This window comes from Furipterus horrens, unplaced genomic scaffold (assembly GCF_987537825.1).
Source record: "Furipterus horrens unplaced genomic scaffold, mFurHor1.1.pri manual_scaffold_9, whole genome shotgun sequence".
Lineage (NCBI taxonomy): Eukaryota > Metazoa > Chordata > Mammalia > Chiroptera > Furipteridae > Furipterus > Furipterus horrens.
Window position 1 is genome coordinate 65,179,057 of NW_028327179.1, and position 18,724 is coordinate 65,197,780.

General features: G+C 36.9%; 1 protein-coding gene across 3 annotated transcripts; it reads right to left on the minus strand.

The window, feature by feature from the left end:
- Window positions 1-15,378: 15,378 nt before the first annotated feature.
- Window positions 15,379-18,446, minus strand: GPR85 (G protein-coupled receptor 85). 3 transcript variants are annotated; one of them, XM_090286761.1, is made up of 3 exons: window positions 18,385-18,446; window positions 18,079-18,194; window positions 15,379-16,972 (listed from the first exon to the last, which is right to left on the minus strand). In XM_090286761.1, exon 3 carries the CDS (start codon window positions 16,804-16,806, stop codon window positions 15,694-15,696), a length of 1,113 nt encoding a protein of 370 aa, XP_090142887.1. In that variant the 5' UTR covers window positions 16,807-16,972; window positions 18,079-18,194; window positions 18,385-18,446; the 3' UTR covers window positions 15,379-15,693. The 3 variants fall into 3 exon arrangements, with proteins under 3 accessions (XP_090142887.1, XP_090142889.1, XP_090142888.1); XM_090286763.1 differs by lacking the exon at window positions 18,079-18,194; XM_090286762.1 differs by lacking the exon at window positions 18,385-18,446 and having other exon boundaries at window positions 18,079-18,309.
- Between the last annotated feature and the right edge of the window lie 278 nt (window positions 18,447-18,724).

Below are 18,724 nucleotides of genomic sequence, written 5' to 3' on the forward strand. Positions count from 1 at the left end.
CCTTCCATATTTAAAAAGTAGGCCTTTGTTTTTCATCGCTTGTAAAATTTTTCACCTGTAGTGTTTCTGTTGAAAAACCAGCTGCTGGCCTTATTGGAGTTCCCTTATATGTTTTTGTTGTTTTTCTCTTGTTGCCTTTAGAATTCTCTCTTTGTTTTTGAATGTTGGCATTTTAATTATGATGTGCCTTGGAGTGAGCCTTCTTGAGTTCATCTTCATTGGGACCCACTGTACTTCCTGGACTCGTGAGACTTTTTCTCTCTTCATGTTCAGGAAATTTTCTGTCATTCTTTCAATCAGGTTTTCTATTCTTTGCTCTTCTTAACCTTTTGGTATCCCTATGATACAGATATTGTTGCATTTCATGTTGTCCTGAAGCGCTCTGAAACCCTCTTCATTCTTCCTCTGTCTTTTTTCATTTTGTCATACTCTCTGGGAATTTTTTCTATGTTGCCCTCTAGCTCACTGATCTAGTCCTCTGCTTCATTTAGCCTGCTTTTGATTGTTTCTACTGTGTTCTATCTTTCAGAAATTGTATTCTTCATTTCTTTCTGGCTCTTATTGTTAGTTTCTATGTCCTTTTTCATGCTGGTGTAGTTCTCAGTAAGTTACTTGTAGCTTCCCTGGAGTTCTTTGTAGTTTCTCTGGAGTTCCTTGTAGTTCCCCTGAAGTTCATTGTAGTTTTCTTTAAGTTTGTTGAGTTCATTGAGGTTCCTCATTACCAATGTTTTGAATTCTATGTCTGATAGTTTGTTTGCCTCTCTTTCATCTATGTCTCCTTCTGGGTATTCCTCCTCCCTTTTGTTGTGGTGTTCTCTTTCTCCCTATTTTAGGTGGCTCTTATTGTTGTTTCTTTTCTTAGATTGACCTGCTTTTATTTCTGCCTTTGTGGTGTGTCCTTCTTATATATAGTTGTTGAGCTGCTGCCTCTGGCTGATCTCACTTTGAGGAGAGTAGGCTGCTTAAGGGATTTTTCCCATAGCACTAGGGATGATTTGGTACTGGGATCTATTCCACTGTTCTCCCAGATCATTCTTCAGAGCCAGCATCCGAAGCTTTTACAAAGTGCCTCTAGTTCTCTTCACCCTCCTTTGTCCTCAGCCAGGGATGAGTACACTCCCTCGTGCAGGCCAGCAGCAGGCAGGTTGTGGGTGGGTCGTATGCGCACCAGGGCAGGCAGACCAGTTGTGGGGCGGGGTGGGCAAGTTGCAGGCTCTTCTGCACACCAGCCCAGGGCCACCCGCAGGTAGACTGGTTGTGCTCAGGGTCAAGCTGACTACGGATACTTCTACGCAATGGCCCAGCGTGGACTGCTGGCTGGTTTGCTGTGTTCTAGAGCTGGTGGACCAGGGAACTCCTGCGCATAACCCGGCGGAGGAGGTGGAGAGCGGGCGAGTGTGCTCCTGCACAAGTGTTCCTCAAGAATCTTGCTCCTCCCCTAGCCTTTCTTCCTTGGTCTTCCAAAAAAATTCAAAAGAAAAAGACACACACACACACACAACACACACACACAAACACACATAAAAAAATATACCGCTCCTTGCCTCTCAGAGCCAGATGCCACCTGGCTTACTGCTGGCTCTGCCAATGGGCAGAGCCTTGCTCTCCATCCCTGACTCCTCTCAGGGGAAACCTAAGGTCACTAATAAGTATTTGTTCACTGCCAGCCAGCCGCTGCTTGGTGAGCCAAGCCAGCCAGAACTCATGTCTTGTACCTTTCTCCTCCACGATCATCACCAGACAGGTTGCTTCAAAATGGTCTCCTCTGCTGCTAGCAGTGCCAAGTCTCAATTCCTACCAGTATCCAGATGTTAACTGAGATGCTCTATCCACAATTAGCCTAAACTACAGAAGGTGTAGAGAGAAAGCAAGCACAGCCTTCCCTCACTCTTCTGCCATCTTAATCCTCAATAATGACAATTTTCTATGCCCATGATAGAAGTACAAAGTACTAGTGCTCTGACACAGCAGAAAATGCTCAAGAACTTCCAAGAATAACAAGTAATGGCACCACAGAGAAGAACAAAGGTTTTTTATGCATCTTGAAACTGAGTGGCATCATATCTAAAAACACAGATGCATTGATTGTACAAAATTCTCAACACACTCTGGGTGTATCAGGACCCTGTTAATAGGGGAACATTTGTTCTTTTGAATTATGAGCCCTGGGATGCCTGAATATTTTCCCATGCTGTCTACTGAATTATTTATTAGTAAGTAAAAAGTTACTACCATGATAAGAATATCTTTTATAACCCATTCTCTTAAAAGTCACTAGAGTGAAAATATATTTAAAAAGGTGTTTTATAACTAAATAGTTTTGTTATTGTAAGCCAAAAATTATAAATAAAAATACACTATTAATTGTAGCCATTTAAATGTAAGCCTAGGCTGTGATTAAAAATAATAGGAAAACAGGGTTTTTTTTACTGAATTTTATTGAAAAGCCAATATCATCATGCATGTAAGGCATGGCAAAAATAAAATAAAAGAAGGAAGTTAGATTTGTGTTCATTTTACAAGTCTTTAAGACTACAACCTCAACCAATACCAGATTCAATTAAAAGATTTGTTAAGTATTCAGTACAATGCTTTGTATATAGTAGGTGCTTATTACGTGTCTGTTCAAAGATGGATCATTTTGTAGTAACAAACTGTGGCAGTACTAAAATATCTTCCTAAATTTCATGTTTTATATATTTGAAACAGGAACTTGATGCCCTCTAACAGAAATCCATTAATTATTTAGAAACAATAATAGAACATAAAAAGGAATAACAGGCCATAAATACACTTAATTTGGTTATTTGATATGGGAGCAGGGCATGAATTCTGTCAGATTAAAGTTAAAAATGCTATCATGAAATTAGCACATAAATAAAACAGAAGCCCAGTGAAAGAGTATTTTAATATACTATACATATTCTGTAGTGTTCGATATCAACAAGCTAGGAAATAATGTACATAGGATGTAGATTTCAGTGTATTAGGGTCAGCCATTGGAAGCTATGTTTGTTAGAAATAATTATGTCATTGATGTCCTGGCGACATCAGTGAACCAGGTGGACAAAGCATAGATTTTTTTCAAGTTGGAAATATTTAGAGATAAACCCCTTTATTTTACATTTGAGGGAACTAAGAGTTCAAGTGAAATTGACCATGGCCTATGACTAGCCAGCAGCTCATAGCTCTTGATACCCAGGCTGGCATGCTTTTTCACATTTCATAGGATAATTAAATAGAAATTATGTTCATTGAGACCACAAATATCACCAAAGTGGAGTGGAAGAATTGCACCAGCTATCAATCTAAATTAGAAGATATAATCTCCTCGGTACAATTTCTGGTAAAGTAAGAGGTCAAATAGAAAGAATGAAACTCAGTTGGGAAGAATGTTTGGGGATTCAAATGGGCAAAAAAAAAAAATCATTTAAAAAATGCAGTGAAGGATGACCAGGTGTGTAAACAACTGAGTCAATAATTAGAAAAGTGTGAAGACCAAGTTAATGCATGAATACCAAGCAGACAGGATTTATGAAATAATTCTGCTATTATAATCTCCATTAATCATCATTTTACTATATAGTGTTATGAATGCTAGAGTTACAGAAGGCTTTGGAGAGATTTCAGAGTAGAGAAATAAGTATAATTTGGATATGGTTGGGAATGATAATCTTGAAAGATCGACCTTTAAAGGGAGACTTGGCAACAAACTCCATGAAAGGACTGTACTCAGAATATGGTAATAATCCACTTAAAATTTCCATTTTATACAGAATATGATGAAACTGATTTAGAACTGAAGAATATGAGCCAGATATAGATAAAACTCTACATGTGGTATGAGATGTGTAGCTTAATTTTAAAATTTGAGTGATATAATTTGAGCAATGTCCTTCTAAGTAGTCATTTGAAAGAGCAGATGGATTCTCCTGATTTTGTGTGAATATGATTCTATTGAAAGCATAGAGGGATATTGGCCAACAAACTACTATCCTTTGCTTCCTTTATATTCTCAGTAGGAAGAGAGGGAGAACAGTAAGGTGAAGCCAAAGTATGAAAGCTGGAGCTCTATTTCTGCTCAGTCATTTTACCTCCCATTAGTCTTTAATTTTCTTCAGTTATTTTGTTAAAAATCAACAACAGCAGGAGAGATCCAAGAAGGCAGAGGAGTAAGTGGAAGCTACACTAACCTCCCACCAGCACCAATCTGGAATTACAACTTAATTGTGGAGAAATCATTCAGAATAACCAATGGGACACTAGTTGGTGGGAAGCTTTACAATGATGGTCAGGCAGAAGAAGCCACTTCACCACAATGTGACTGGTACAGACGGCAAAGGAGACATAAGAGGGCTGGTTGGGCTCCCATAGGCAACAGCTGAAGGTATGGAAATATATTTCAGTGCACCGAGGGTTCCCTCTGAGAAGTGCAGGGTCTAAACCCCAAACTGGGCTCCCAGCCTGCCTACAACATCAGAGCCAAGCATAAGCCAGATAGCATCCAACTGTGAAAAGTGAAAAGTGACACTTTTTTGTTCTTTGTTTTGTTTTTATTTTTGTCTTTGCTGGCCTGAGAGAGACAGCTAGAAGCACAGAGAGATTCTTAGGGAAAATTCACAACATTTCATTTGCATCCACTTATCCTGGGTTCCAGCAGAGAGAGGGCATAGTGAACTAGAGATGCTTGAGAAGAGTTTGGGGCAGTGACTTTGGGGAGAGAACTGAGGGAGAAGCTGATGGGACTCCAGTGCTGACTCATCCCCTGAGCCATCTAGCTCAGGAAGACCACTCCCCACCAAATGGCATCGCCTGAGGTGAAGCAATAGCCCAGTCCACGGGAATTAGTCTGCCCCAACCAGCGGTGCTTAAGCCTTAGTGCTGATTACAGATTGACTATATTAACACCTGAAGGAGACAGCCACAGGCAGTACATCACTGATAATCTCAAAGAGGCTGCCTAGTCACAGATTGGGACATGATCTGATGTCACCAGGGGCAGGTCCAGAAGGAGAAGAAAGTAGTAAACAACAGATACTACTGAGATGAATTCCACTGCAGTCTTCTTCATGAGTTATTTTCTCTCCTGCATAGTTTTTAACATCCATTTCTTGTCCTCCCAGTTTTTTTCATTTTATGTTGCTATTTCTTATATTATAGTTTATTTCAAATCTCATATTTTGCTCCTCCCTTCTCTTACTCCATTTTACCATCTTATTTCTTCTTATTTTTGTTTTAACTTCTATCTACTCTCCTGTTATGACTTGTTTTCATTCTGAACTCTTACTATTTCTCCCCTCAACAGCCTCTCAAAACCATTTTTCTTGTCATTAGTCATCTCAAATTCTTTTCCTATTAATAAAATACATGATTGTCTCTCCACCTTGATAAATCTCTGCTCATTGGTTGTGGATGTTGTGGTAGTTGTAGCATTTCAGAAATTTTATTCATACATCTTCACTATTTTGGTTTTTCAAATCTCAAATTTTATCATCCCACTCTCCTACTCCAGTTGTACCTTCCTCCAGCTCTTTCTTTCTTTCACTTTAAATTTGAATTTTTACCTTTGTTGGCCTGGTTTTTTATCTTCACCCTTAGTATTCTTTCTCCCAATATCATCTCAAAATCACTTCCCTTTCCTCTAGACCAGTAGTTCTCAACATTCCTAATTCTGGAACCCTTTAATACAGTTTCTCATGTTGTGGTTTTCCCCCAACCATAAAATTATTTTTGTTGCTACTTCATAACTGTAATTTTGCTACTGTTATGAATCGTAATGTAGATATCTGATATGCAGGATGTATTTTCATTGTTACAAATTGAACATAATTAAAGCATAGTGATGAATCACAAAAACAATATGTAATTATATATCTGTTTTCCGATGGTCTTAGGCGACCCCCGTGAAAGGGTCATTTGACCCCCCAAGTGGTCGCAACCCACAAATTGAGAACTGCTGCTCTAGACATCTCTTACACTTTTCTTTCTTTTCTTTTTCTCTTTAATTCCCACCCCACCTCATTAATCTTAGCTCATTGGTTGTTGATAGGACTGTGGTTAAACTTTTTCACTAATTTAGTTCTTGTTTTCTTCTTCTTCTTCTTCTTCTTCTTCTTCTTCTTCTTCTTCTTCTTCTTTCTTATTTTTCTTCTCCTTTGCTTTTGTTCTCTCTATCTATCTATCTATATCTATATCTATATATATGCAATGTCATTCTAAGAAATCATTTGAAAGAGCAGATAGATTCTCGTAATTCTGTGTGGATACGATTCTATGTGAAAGTGGAGTGAGGTGTTGGCAACAAACTACTGTCTTTTATTTCCTTTATATTCTCATAGGGAAGAGAGGGAGAACATAAGATGAAGCCAAAGTATAATACATATATTATAACTTCTGTTTAAACCTAATACTATACCCTTTCCCTCTATTACCACATCCTGTCTTCTTTCCTCCCTTTTTTTTATATATGACGTAAATTTTACTTTCTCTCATTGCCTTTCCCCTACTTGCTACCCTTATTTCACCTCTATCTCCTCACTCAAAAATCATTTTTCTTTAATTAGTCATCCTTATCTGTTTTTCCTATCCTATAATAGTCTTAATCTCTTTGCATCTTTACTAATAGTGAATCATTTGCTATCGATAGTGTGATTGTGGGTGTGGGTTATTTTTGTGTATTTGGGCTTCCTGCATTGGTTGTTTGGTTTTGTTTTGGAGCAGTATATAAGACGTGGTTGGAAGAGTGACTCTCAGTCAGCTAGCTGGAGGGAAGGACCTACTAAAGAGCAACAAAACAGCAACTGAAACCCAAGTACAATGAGACAGTCCAAATGAACAACATAAAGGGTCTTGCAAGAGCATCAAGTTCAGGAGATCAAGGAGACTGTACCACTGAATCCCACAGGCCTTCTACCACAGGAGGTCACACCAGAAAGACCAGAAGTCAAACCCGATCAATCTAAGAAACAGAAACAAATAACAAGAGTCACCTAACATGGGAGACAACAAAACAACCCATGGGCAAAAGGAAAGGAAGAATGCTCAGAAAGAGTGATAAGTAAAATAGAGGCAAGCAAACTATCAGACATAGAATTCAAAATAATAGTTATAAGGGATCTCAATGAACTGAGTGAGCTCAGATAAAACTAAAGAACTCCAGGGAAACTACAAAGAACTCTGGGAAAGCTATAAGGAACTTACTGCAAACTACACCTCCATTAAAAAGGGCATAGAAACTATCAATAAGAGCCAGGAGAAATGAAGAATACAATTTCTGAGTTGAAGAACACAGTAGAATCAATCAAAAACAGGCTAGATGAAGCAGAGGATCAATCAGTGAATTGGAAGGCAAAGTAGAAAAAAATTCCCAGACAGTACAACAAAACAAAACAAACAAACAAACAAACAAAAAAAGACTAAAAACAAGTGAACAAGGTTTAGGAGAGCTTCAGGACAATATGAAATGTAATAATGTCTGTATCATAAGATACCAGAAGAAGAAGAGGAGCAAGTTATAGAAAACATGTTTGAAAAAGTAATGGTAGATAACTTTTCTAACTTTATGAGAGAAAAAGCCATGCAAGTCCAGGAAGCACAGAAAGTCCCAACGAAGATGAACCTGAAGAGGCCCACTACAAGACACATCATAATTCAAATGGAAAAATTCAAAGTCTAAAAGAGAATCCTGAAGGCAGCAAGAGAGAAACAGCTAATAACATACAAGGGAGCTCTGATAAGGCTATCAGCTGATTCCTCATCAAGAACACTACAGGCCAGAAGGGAATGGCAAAAAATATTCAAAACAATGAAAAGCAAAGGCTTACAACCAATATTACTGAAGGCTTTCATTCAAAATGGAAAGTGAAATGAGGAGTTTCCCAGACAGAAGAAGATGAAAGGAATACATCACCACCAAAGCAGCATTGTAAGACAGACTGAAAGGACTGCTTTAAGAAGATGAAGAAAAAGTGAAATAAAGAGAGAAACACAGGTACAAATGTAAAAATGACCATGAATACCTATCAACAATAATCTTAAATGTAAATGGATTAAGTGCTGCAATGTAGGTTAGCTGAATGGATAAGAAAACATGACCCACATGTATTCTGTCTAAAAGAGACCCATCTCAGAACAAAAGATCTACACAGAATGAAAGTGAAGGGATGGGAAAAAATATTTCAAGCAAATGGACATGAAAAAAAGCTGGGGTAGCAATAAGTATATCAGACAAAAGAGAATTCATAGCAAAAGCCATAAAAAGAGACAAAGAAGAACATTTCATAATACTTGAAGGAACAATCCATCAAGATAATGTAACCTCTGTAAACATATATATGGACCCAACATAGGAGCACCCAAATATATAATAAAATTCTTGGAGGACTTCAAGAAGAATATCAACAGGGACAGACTGAGAGTAGGGGATTTTAACACCCCATGTCAACAATGGACAGATCTTCTAAGCAAAGATACAACAAGGATATTGTGGCATCAAACAACACTCTAGGTAAAATTGACTTAATTGATATATACAGAAACTTTCACCTCAAAGAAGCAAAATATACATCCTTTTCAAATGCACATGGAACATTTTCAAAGATGGACCTCATGATAGGACACAAAACAAACCTCAACAAAGTCAATAAAATTGAAATAATATCAAGCATCTTCTCATATCACAGTGGCTTGAAAGTAGAAACCAACATCAATAAAAAAACTCAAAAACATTCAAATGCCTGGAGAATAAATAACAAACTATTAAACAATGAAATCAAGAAAGGAATAAAAATGTTTCTGAAACAAATGAAATTGAATACACAACAGCCCAAAACCTTTGGGATATAGCAAAGGCAGTCCTAAGATGGTAGTTCATAGAAATACAGCTATACCTAAAAAGGATAGAAGAATTTTAGATAAACAACCTAACCCAACATCTACAAGAACTACAGGAACAACAACAAACAAAGCCCAGAGCTAGTAGAAGTAATGAATTAATCAAGATCAGAGAAGAATTAAATGACATAGAGACTAAAAGCAAAACTCAAAGGATCAATGAAACCAGGAGCTGATTCTTTGAAAGATAAAAAAAACCAATAAGCCTTTAACCAGACTCATCAAGAAAAAAAGAGAGGATTCAAATGAATAAAATCAGAAATGAAAGAGGAGAAATCACAACCGAAACCACAGAAATACAAAGGATCATAAGAAATTACTACAAACAACTATATGACAAGAAATTTGACAACCTAGAAAACATTTTTATGGAAACATATAATCTTCTGTAACTGAATCAAGAGGCAGCAGAAGGCCTGAATAGACTGATAACAACTAGTGAAATTGAAGCAGTAATCAAAAAGCTCCCGGCACACAAAAGCCCTGGATTGGTGGGCTTCACAGGGGAATTTTACCAAACATTTACAGAAGAACTAACTCCTATCCTTCTCAAACTATTCCAAAAAATACAAGAAGAGAGAAGACTCCCAAACTCTTTCTATGAGGCCAATATTATCCTTATTCCAAAACCAGGTCAAGACACAACAAAGAAAGAAACCTATAGGCCAATATCATTGATGAACATCGATGCTAATATCCTCCACAAAATATTGGCAAACCAGATCCAGCAATACATTAAATAGATCATACACCACAATCAAGTGGGATTCATCCTAGAGATGCAAGAATGGTATAATACTCACAAATTAATAAATATAATATACCACATAGACACATTGTAAGATTTTAAAAAAGGTCATATCAATAGATACTGAAAAAGCATTTGATAAAGTAAAAGCAAAATGAAAAGAAAACCACCTGTATGGGAAAATATATTTGCCAATGATACCTCAGACAAGGGGTTGATCTCCAAAATATACAAAGAACTCATACAACTTAACACCAAGAAGACAGACAATCCAATTAAAAAATGGTCAAAGGACCTGAACAGGCACTTTTCCAAGGAGGTCATATAGAAGGCCCATACACATAGGAAAGGATGCCCAACATCACTAGCCATCAGAGATGCAAATTAAAACCACAATGAGATATCATCTCACACTGGTCAGAGTAACAAGTGGGAAGGGTGTGGAGAAAAGGGAACCCTACTGCATTGTTAGTGGGAATGTAGACTGGTGCAGCCACTATGGAAAACAGTATGGAATTACCTCAAAAAACTAAAAATGGAACTTCCTTTTGATCTAGTGATTCCACTGATGGGCTTATACCTGAAGAATCCTGAAACACCAATTCAAAAAATCCTATGCACCCCTATCTTTATAGCAGCACTATTTACAATAGCTAAGTGCTGGAAGCAGCCTAAGTGCCCATCAGTGGATGAGTAGATCAAAAAATTTGGTACATTTACACAATGGGATGCTACACAACAGAAAAAAAGAAGGGACTCCTACCCTTCAAGACAGCATGGATGGAACTGGAGAGTATTATGCTAAGTGGAATAAGCCAGGCAAAGAAAGACAAATACCATGTGATCTCACCTCATGCAGCAACCTAATGAATAAAACAAGCAAATGAGCAAAATAGAACCAGAGGCATGGAAACAAGGAACAGACTGACAGTGACCAGAGAGAAGAGGGGTGGGGGAAAAAGAGGGTAAGAAAGGGAAGGGTCTAGTCAAGGAGCAAGTATAGATGACCCATGGACATGGACAACAGTGGGAGGGGTGAGGTGGGTGGGCCAGGGGAGAGCAATGGGGGAAAACATGGGACAACTCTAATAGAAAAACAATTAAAAAAATAAATGAATAAATAAATAATGAGCTTCCTTTAAATAAATGAACAACAGTAGCTGCAACAACAATAGTAGCCAGCATTTACTGAATGTTCACTCTGGGCTGGGTACCATACTAAGTGTCTTATATCCATGTTTTGCTTATTACTAACTTGTGTGATTTAGTTAACTTCTCTGTGCTTCAGTTTATTTATTTGTAAAGTATGGAAATGATAGTACTACTTATGGTGATAATCAAATAAGTAAATAAATAAAAAATATTTAGTATTATCTTGGTATATAGTAAGTACTTAATTTATAATAGTTATTATTATCATCTCATCAAAGCAAATATTTAAATGTAGTGATTGCTATGCCCCATTTTACAAATAAGCAAATTCAGGCTGAAAGAGTTTAATTAACTTGTTTAAATCATAAAGCTAGTAACAAACAGAATAAATACTTAAACTTCCAAGTCTTGTTTTTTAACCTCTATGCCATGTTGGCCCTCCACTTCCAGATTCCAAAGCTACAGCTACACTACAGTTAATAGATCTGATTAGTGGATTTCTTTTTTGAACATACCCTGAGCTTTCAAATCTTTTTCTTTTTCCCATTTTATTTCCTCTGTTTGAAATGGTCCTAACTTTGTTAAGCAGATGAAAGTAAAATTATCTTTCATTACTGAATTCAGTTGCTACCTTTTCTATTTCACCTTTCTTCTCCCATCTTCGCTGTGTTAATTGTGTGTCTGTGTTTCTTTAACACTTATCTCATATATGTCCCTTACAATGCTTATCACATTGTCTCATAATTTGTATTTCTGCTGCTAGATGGTGAATTATGAGAGAGTCAGTAAAAAATAGCACTTATTTAAAATGCCAGAATCTCCTCTAAGGGCTTCATAAGGATACAATCAGTGAGTTCTCTCAATAACCCCAGGAGGTATGTAACCCCCTTTTAATTGATGAAACATGTGGGGTTAGGTAAGTTGCCCAAGAACATGTATGCAGTAAATGATTGTTGAATTGAGTAATGACTAAGTAAAAATGCTTACTGAAAATTATCAAAAAGTTTTTTTTCCCCTGGACAAAATTAATTCTCTCAACATTATTTTTTCATGGAGGAAAAAACAAAATGACTTATTTCTTCAACTCATGATCTTGAATATACATGTAAAGTAGTTGTTGTTTTATTGTCTATTCAAAATCCCATAAACCAGGACATGCATTACAGTATCAGTTTTAATAATGTGTCAGGGATCTATTATTTTCCCAAACAACAGAGAGAAAAAAAACCCAGCTGTTTTCTGTCTCCAAGCCAAACTTGAAAAACTGTCATTCTGAGGATGATGTTGTCTCATGGCACCAGAAGGAGGGGAGTTGGGGGTAGGTGTGGGTGGCTGTGAATGCCAGGTGTAAATAATTCCAAACCTCAAACAACCTGTGGCTTCTTTGTGGCATTTATCTATAATCTCTCAGAGGGAAACCATTCTCTGCTTTCCTCCAGGGCTGTTTAAAGTTCCAGTCCTTGAGCAACTAATGGACATAATCTCTTTGGCAAAAGAAGATGATATAAAAGCCCCTTCTCTATTTTAAAAATCAGATTGTATTTATATAATTCTTTTATAAAGTTAAAGCTATGTGGTTTAAGTATATTTTAGAACCTGTTATGTTGCAGTATAAGGCAAAAAGTATTAGCCCCCAAAATATTTTCTCCATTGCTCCAGTTTTCAATATCCATTTAACTTATATGACTGTTTTGACTCATGGTGAAAACTAATCCTGTCATTTACAAATGACATCTTCATTTTGATGACTATATAGATGAACATTGAACTTGTGCCTCAAAATTAAGCAATCCTATCATTTCAGTATGATGTAAAAAATGTGTCTGAGGGAATAGAAAAAGTCATAGAACACTAGCATGCCCCAAGTTGAGAACAACAATAAAAGTCAGCAACAAACCATCTTGGTATATCCTGCAATTTCCATTTAAAACATTTGTAAGATAATACTGTCAAACATGAATGTAATGTATTTTGCATAGGAAACCAAACACAAGATTTTGGAATTGTAAATAACCCACAATTCTGGTAATCATCTTCCTTAATTAATGTGTTTATCCAGGATTTGAAATATTGCCATATATCATCTTATCATCTTTATTTTTTTTTTATGAAACTAATATAAGCTGGGTCTTTTATTGTTTGTTTTAGTAACAGTACAGTCTATGATACTGGTGGAGTAAAATAAAGAATGGAGCCAGGTAAATTTAATAGGGAATACACATAAGTCTGCAATTGTATTAACACCTGTTACAACACAACTCACTATTACATGGGTAAAAAGGAATGTGTTCTCTAATTGTAAATATGTTTAATTGTATTTGCAATAGAAGTAAATTTTTAGCTGATAGGTTAGGGAGTTTCATCGTATATCTCCAATAAAGGGCAATAAAATAATAAGAGATATGTACCCAGTTTCACAGGTTATTCCCATCTTTGCTTGAGCACTGTGGGAGCAGACACCTTATGCTAACTTGCAGAAAGGTATAAGAATGGGAAAAAAAGACACCTCCAGGTCTCTTGAAGGAACTGAAATATTTCTCTTGTGGAAGTGGACAGTCAGGACATGGGGAGAACTTTAACAACCAAGTTTTGTTATTATTTTGTGTATAGTATTATCGACATTGGAATTTAGGATTCCAAAATACAAACAACATGGTGACTAAGCTAAATCGAGTGTTGATAAAACCTGGTCTCTCTCTGTCCTCAAGACCATTGTTGATTTTTCTACTGATTGCTGGTGATATTTGAACCTGTAAGCTCTATAAATATGATCACTGTAATCACGTCTAGAGTAATTTTTTTGAGTTGGACACATAATGTTACCAGAATATCTTTTGATAACATTTCTTTTGTTCTAGTATATTAGATAATGATTTTAGTACCAACAAGGGGACTTTATTGCTAAATTCAACCCAATGTTGAACATCAAATTTGTCTCAGATCCAATCAGCATTGGTATAAAGTAAAAATGAGATCAAATGGAGTCCTCACTAATCACAGCTTGAACCATCTTTATATGAGCAAAACTGAATAGCTGTATATGTCACTGAGACATTTCGGTTATTTTTCCTCATTTATATTTGTATTCTCTTTATGGATATAAGGATAAGAAGTTCTATTCCAGTATTTCTAAACTTATTTATCAACTACAAAAAACCCAAAGAAATAAAAACAATAACAACTCTTCTGGTGTTGTCATAACATTATTGTAAACCTCTCTTCTTAAAAGCTAAATACTCAGGACCCAACATTTCTACTCTGCCCCAAGTTAAATATGATATTTATATTCAAACCAGTGAAGCAGATATAAGTCTTCAAATACTACTCGCTTATAAACTAAATAGAAGGATGATTATGATAAGCTATCAAATAATGGTTTTACAGATAACATAATTTGCCAGTTTATCAGTTTTATACTCCTTAGCATTAATGCATATCCAGCTCTAGAATACAGTAAACAACAAATATAAAAATTAAAACTTAAAAAAAACATAATAAAGCTAGTATTCCCAGTTTGTGCTTGCTTTCCAGGTTAAAAAGAAATTGTTAATAGTCAAAAACTATAAAATTTATTCCAAGAAAAATAACAGGCTACACAGGTATGTTTTGGCAAGTGCAACTTTATATTGAATTTCACATATCTGTATCTTAAAGAATGAGACTCAGACCAGACTCCAACATATTTCTAAAATACCAGAAATAGTATTACAAGCTTTCACAAGTTATATCTGAAATAATTTAAACAACCAATACACTGAATGTGCAGAAAGTATAAACAGGACTGTGCCTTCTGTAGAATAAACACTTCACAAATTGTGCAGAATGTCATACTAAGGCTGTGGTGTCCCCTTCACAGTTGACTTAAAATATAAACATACATCAACTGCCTGCTTCTTAGAACACACCAGAATGGATAGCACACCTCAGAAAAAAATTTCATTATCCCAATGATGTACACCTTAATTTTTAAATCATGTGGGGAAAAAGGAAAAAGAGAATTAATCATCTCCCATGTACTTCCAGAAACATAACCATGACCAGTTACTGATTTGATTTCCCTTTACTATTTGCTCCAATGCTAAGTAAGATGAAATATACTAGATAACTCTTTAAGGCAACATGTGTTTATCCTGAATTATTAGAACTGCTCATTGTGGTCAGTTGGTACCATTAATGTTGCCTTCCAGACCAATATTTAGCATTTGCAAAATAAAAATAAATTGGAAAAATTTTATACCAAATTAAGAAAAACCACATAATATAGTTCAAAGATGGAAGTTTAACTAGTAGATAAGGAAAGTGGAATTTAGAAATAGTAAGGTATTAATTAAAAAAGTAAACTCTAATTGGAACCAACACACTGCTTTGGAATGTTCCTCCAAATTTACAAGGTGATTTTTTAAAAGTGTGATAATCCAATAATTCATGGTATATCTTTAGTGAATTACAGTACTTTAAGTCCTCAAATATTTTAGTCTTTACAAAACAATAATAATATGAAATATTTTAAAATCTTCAAACTTCTAAAATTAGTTTTTGTTAACATTTGTCTATCAACTTGATTTACTAAATGTCCAATGTTTTTTAAATATTTTTTCATAAGTAGTAATATGCACAGCATTTAGCACTGATACTTAGCATCTGCTAATTTCATTATCTAGTTTTCAACCACATTAAGAAATTTCAGGCAGTGGTTCAGTCCTTTCTGGGCACTCAGTAGGATCACTCTGAGTTCTCAAATAGGATTATAGATGAATGATTACAAAGACTGCATAACGTGGCCCAAATTATTATAACTGCTAATCCCATTCTTGACTTTCTTCTCAAGATATGGCTACAGGACACGATTGCTTAACAGAGAAGTCAGTGTTTCACAAGGATAAAGATTTACAGATGCTCCTTCATATAACACAGTAAGGTTCCCTTGGTAACCTGGATTTTCTGCAGTAAAGAAGGGTTGTGCTAAAACAGCGCCTCAGCTCCCTGTTGGAGAAAATGCAGACAAAAGGATTGATCCCTGCTTGGGCAAAACTCATCCAGACAGCAGCTGTTAGAAATCCCCCTGGTACTACAGGCCCTCCTGCAAAAACTCTCCAATAACAGGCCACCAGGTACGGGCCCCACAACGTTAGGAAGAGAAAAGTCATTATATAGAACATTCTGCTGATTCTTTTTTCCATTTTGAATTCATCTAAGACCAATAACCTTCTTCTGCCCATGGTGTTTGCATTTTGCCTGATGCCCAACAAGGTAGGTGGTGTGGGACCCCTTCCAAATCCTGCTAGCCAATTGGCAGCTGCCTGGCCACTGGCTCCTGGGCCATGAAAAGTCCAGTTCTGGCTGACTGCTGCTACAAACTGCACTGGCTTCATTTTCCTTCGATCATGAACAAAAAATATCAGCTTGAGGTAGACAAGCTGTGTAGCTAGGAGGATGAGAGCAAGGAGCAGCATAAATCCTAAGGAATCATTGGCCCTGAAGGAGCGGTGTTGGAAGGTGCATTGATCTTCCTCCCTAATGAATGAGTAAGTGCCCACATCTAAAACTGGGGGAAATGCCATGGCCACAGATAAAGTCCACACCATGCAGATCACAGCCAGACACGTCCAAGATGTCATCCGCTTTGTATAGAAGCGGTGATGGGCGATAGCTAAGTATCTGGTGACACTGATGCAGAACAGCATGAAAGCAGTGTGGAAACAGGACAAAACCCCCAGAAAGGCAATCACTTTGCAAGTCAAAGTCCCATAAGTCCAGGTAGAGCCATTTTTAACAGAGTTGAATACAAATGGAAAACAGATAGCAGATCTGAGGATATCAGAACAGCAAAGGTCCAACAGGAAGTAGTACGGTGCTCTATGCAAAGTCTTATCTCTCACTAACAAAATGGAGATCAGAATGTTGCCCACCACACTGACTCCTATTATGAAACCCAAGGAAGTCAGTTTTAGAAAGGCTGTTAGAGGAGAGAAATTTTGCAAAATGTTGTCAGCTGCATGGCTATAGTTCGCCATAGATGGATGGAGGATAAAGATACAGCCTCAGTCAAGTCTCATGATCTAGGCAGAACAAGGAAAAGATACATCCACACATTTTACTGAAAATGTAATCCACAAAGAGAATTGATCCAATCTGCTGTAATGCTTCCTCTTTTCTTCCATTTGATTTGCCTCAGAATATCTGGGGGAGGGGGAAAAAGAGCTATCAGTTCTTAAATTAACAAGCAATGATGTCTGGCAGTGCTAACATAAAGCTGTTGATTTATGAGGAAGTAAATAAAGTTTTAATTTTGAGAAATACTATTTGCTTTAGCATTTTTGCTTGAGATTCCAGATAATTAGCTTGTTTAATATTCTGAGCGAGGTAAATTGAAAAACGTTCCTATTCGGGGGAACATACATCTTATTAGGTACCGTTAGGACAAAAGGAATAACGTTCCACAATTATAAAACCATAATACCAGTCCAGGAATTAGTCACTGGTGTTGCAAATGAATCTACAAGATTGATAATAGGAGACAGAGAGGAAACTACCTACATTTATTTGAGGTCTGTTAGTATCTGTCAGTATTTTACAGGCAGCTTCTCTGCTGCTATGGATCCAAAGAACCCTTGCAAAATATTTGTTTTTTAGCTCGTGTCAGTATTCATGCTGCATATTATAAGGACATTTGTTGATTCTTTAAAGCATAATTTCAACACTAGAGTTCTAAATTAGTAGGAACTTGTCCCAGAATTTGATGTGATTTAATCCTTTGTCTCCCCACCCCCACCCCACCCTATTTTTGGAAAATCTTTTCTCTTTTAAGCACACATGATTATTAAAAATGGTTAATGTAAAGGTTGGCCAGGAAAACACACCAGAGGAAAAACGCACTTTCATTTAAAAATCTTGGATGTTTGGATTTAAATAAATTTAACATGAGCTTGTACTTCTTGGGCAATTAAGCCTTTCCATTTACACTGATAATCTTTGTTGCAAATCTAAAGTGGTTTCATTTTTAAAGGAAATGTACATTTTCTCCTAGGTGCCTGGGAACCACACCAGGGAAATTGACTTCCTTTTATTCCCCCTAAGCATGTTTTCTTTGCCACTTTTCACTTGCCAGAAATATGCTGATGGTAGCCCAGGCAAAACTGCGTTCGATGATTTTAATTTCCCCACTGGTACATCCCCGGGTAAATACTGATCTCATCATGCAACATTACGAAACCTGAAATCCGCCACCCCTGGATTTATAATGGGGGGTGGAGGAGGAGGAGGGGAGAGAGACATGCATTACATACGCGAAGATGGGGAGAGAAGATTGCTTCTGTGCTGCAAGGGAACTGTTCTCAGTGATTCGCAGTCTGATATTCCAGTCTTGCAGCGCTTTCAGATACGGAGCTTTGAATAAGCCCTACTGAAGATGCATTGTCTGATGTACTTCCATTATGCAGTTTATTGTTTAAACACATGCACACACACACACACACCACCTGCGTGGAGATATGGGGGAAGCGCTTTCCCGATGAACCTGCAGTTTCATCAACACTATGAGCCCCCACAACCCCCCCCCCCGCCCAAACTTAACCGAGAGTATTTCGTCCTACCTGTTGGTGTTGGATATCCCGACAGACTATAGCTTCTTTCTATAAATTGCTAATATTTTTCCTTTTTCTTTTTTCTTTTCTTTTTCCTTTTTTTTTCTTTTTTCTTTCTCTTTTTAATTTATTTTTATTTATTCATTCATTTATTTATTTATTTTTGTCTTAGTGCTTTCACGAGCATCCAGGCCAGGCTCGGCGGCGCCTGCGCACTGGAACCTCCTTGAGCTCCAGCCCCGAGTCCTCCCCTGTCGCAGCGGCAGGTCTCCCGCAGTAAAGCAGGGGTAGAGAAGAGTGCGGCTAAGACAGCAGCGGGGCCTTGGTAGAGCTAACCGGAGCCCAGACC